Below are 3,022 nucleotides of genomic sequence, written 5' to 3'. Positions count from 1 at the left end.
TTCATACCTTGATTCATAATCATTGATTTCCTTTCTGTTTCTCTTTTGAAAATTCCTTGGAATTTACTAAGTGCCGTCTTTCTCCTTGGAGGATTTGACGTCGAGCTTATCCCTTTGGGTCGTCATCTTAGGAAATTCCTTAGAATTTCACTAAGTGTTATGTCTTTCCTCCTTGGAGGATTTGACGTCGAGCTTATCCCTTTGGGTCGTCATCTTAGGAAATTCCTTAGAATTTCACTAAGTGTTATGTCTTTCCTCCTTGGAGGATTTGACGTCGAGCTTATCCCTTTGGGTCGTCGTCTTAGGAAATTCCTTAGACTTCCACAAGTGTTATGTCTTTCCTCCTTGGAGGATTTGACGTCGAGCTTATCCCTTTGGGTCGTCGTCTTAGGAAATTCCTTAGACTTCCATAAGTGTTATGTCTTTCCTCCTTGGAGGATTTGACGTCGAGCTTATCCCTTTGGGTCGTCGTCTTAGGAAATTCCTTAGAATTTCACTAAGTGTTATGTCTTTCCTCCTTGGAGGATTTGACGTCGAGCTTATCCCTTTGGGTTTTCTTTTAAGCCGACACGTTATTACGGGGTCAATCTATCTCACGCTGAAAACATATCAATTTACTATATTTGCAAAGAATGTGTAATAAAAAACGCATAACAACTTCATACATTTATTGGAAGTACAACCTTAGTTGCTCAGCATTCCATGGGTGTTGAACCTTTTTGCCGTCGAGGTTTTCTAATACGTAAGTGCCAGGTCGTAGCACTCTCCTTATGCGATAGGGTCCTTCCCAAGTTGGGTCCAAGGGACCAGTATTCTTGGGTTTTGTGCTTTGTGTCACCCTTTTTAATACTAGGTCTCCTGGGGTGAACCTTCTTTGCCAGACTTTCTTATTATAATATCGTGCCGTCTGTTGCTGATAAGCGGCGAGACGTAATTGGGAGTTGAGTCGCTCTTCTTCCAATAATCGAGTTCTCCGTTCATGCCCTCCGTGTTATCCTCGTCGTTGTGGACAACAGTTCTTAAGGTCAGCGTTTCGATTTCTATGGGGGGTACCGCCTCGACGCCGTATGCCATGGAGAAAGGTGTTTCTCCTGTCGTAGTTCGGCTTGTTGTTCTATATGCCCATAAAACCTTGGGAAGCTCCTCGGCCCATCTCCCTTTTAGGTCATCGAGTCTCTTCTTTAGGGTATACTTGAGAATTTTATTGATGGCCTTGACTTGCCCATTTGACTGTGGATGGATTGGCGCCGAGAAGTCTTTTCAGATGCCCAAACCGTCGCAAAATCTGCGTGTCGCGCACGTTGTCGAACTGCTTCCCATTGTCGAACACTATCGAGTGAGGAACCCCAAACCTGCATACGATGTGATCCCACATGAATTTGGTGCAGGTTGCTTCCGTGGTAGTGGTTAGGGCCTTGGCCTCTGCCCACTTCGTGTAGTAGTCTACCGCAACGATCGTGAATTTCAACCCCCCAGGTGCAGGATGCAATGGCCCGATCAGGTCAATCCCCCACTTGGCGAAGGGCCATGGACTGAGAATGGAAGTTAGCTTTTTCGGGGGTGCCCTAGGAATTGTGGCATACCTTTCGCATTTATCGCATCGTCGGGCGTACTGGAAAGCATCCTTTTTAAGCGTGGGCCAGTAGTATCCTTGCCTCAAAACCTTTAGCGCTAAAGATTGTCCCCCGGAATGATTGCCACAGATCCCTTCATGTATTTCTTGGAGGATCTTCTGGGCTTCGGCATCATCTAGGCACCGTTGTAGAGGTGTTGAGTAGCCTCGTCGATAGAGCAGGCCATCATATAATAAGTACCTGGCGGCTCTATACCTAATCCGTCGGGCCTCGTTTTTGCTATTCGGCAACTGAGCGTCCATTAGGTATCGTATGAGTGGTGTCATCCAATTTTCTCCCTCTTGGACACTAAATGCCTCAGCGCGCTCCTCGATGGTCGGCCGTTCCAATTCTTCAATGGGGACAACGCCTAGTGTGTCGGCATCCTTTGATGAAGCCAGCTTTGCCAGTGCATCCGCGTTTGCATTTTCGGCTCGCGGGATCTGGAGTACCTCGTAGTTTTTGTATTTAACGAGCTCCTCTTTTACCTTTCTTAGATATGCCCCCATTCTTTCACCGCGCGCTTGATATTCCTCCTTTATTTGCGCAACGACTAGCTGGGAGTCGCTGTAGACGCTGATTCTCTCGACCTTTAAGTGGTTTGCTAAACAGAGTCCGGCAATTAGGGCTTCATATTCTGCCTCATTATTTGATGCTCTAAATTTGAACCGTACCGCCGAGGTAATCTTATGGCCTTCGGGGCTAATTAGTAAGATGCCGGCTCCTGATCCATTTTCGCTCGACGCCCCATCCACGTAAAGCTTCCATCTTGCAATCTCAGTTTCTTCAGATGGGGTGTAGGTTGGCCTGTGAGAGAATTCAGCTAGAAAGTCGGCGACCGCTTGACCTTTAATAGCGGTTCTCGGCATGTATTTTATATCAAACTGGCTCAGTTCTACCGACCATTTGAGGAGTCGTCCGGATGTTTCCGGCTTTTGTAAGGCCTGTCTCAATGGGTGGTTTATGGGAACTCGTATCGTGTGGGATTGGAAGTAGTGCCGAAGCTTTCTCGAAGCTATCATCAAGGCGAGGGCTAGCGTTCCATTTCGCTATATCTCGACTCGGCGTCGAGGAGTCTTTTACTCACATAGTAGATCGGCAATTGTACCTTTCCTTCTTCCTTTATTAGTACGGAGCTCACGGCGTGTTGGGACATTCAAAGTGTTTGTTTCCTCTCAAAGCGTCGAAGAAAGGGACACACTTGTCAGTGGCTTTCGATATAAATCTATTTAAGGCGGTGACACAACCTGTCAATCTTTGCACCTCTTTTGGCTTTGTTGGTGACCGCATATCTTGCAGAGCTTTGATCTTCTCAGGGTTGGCCTCAATTCCGCAGCTACTGACCATAAACCCGAGAAACTTTCCCGACCCGACTCCGAAGGCGCATTTCTGGGGATTAAGTTTCATGC

General features: G+C 46.9%; 1 protein-coding gene across 1 annotated transcript; it reads right to left on the bottom strand.

The window, feature by feature from the left end:
* Window positions 1-1,201: 1,201 nt before the first annotated feature.
* Window positions 1,202-2,482, bottom strand: LOC112095387. Its single transcript, XM_024177307.1, has one exon. It carries the CDS (start codon window positions 2,480-2,482, stop codon window positions 1,202-1,204), a length of 1,281 nt encoding a protein of 426 aa, XP_024033075.1.
* Window positions 2,483-3,022: the final 540 nt, after the last annotated feature.

The sequence above is a fragment of the Morus notabilis genome, unplaced genomic scaffold, assembly GCF_000414095.1.
Source record: "Morus notabilis unplaced genomic scaffold, ASM41409v2 Scaffold186, whole genome shotgun sequence".
Lineage (NCBI taxonomy): Eukaryota > Viridiplantae > Streptophyta > Magnoliopsida > Rosales > Moraceae > Morus > Morus notabilis.
This window is presented reverse-complemented; position numbering and strand designations above follow the sequence as displayed.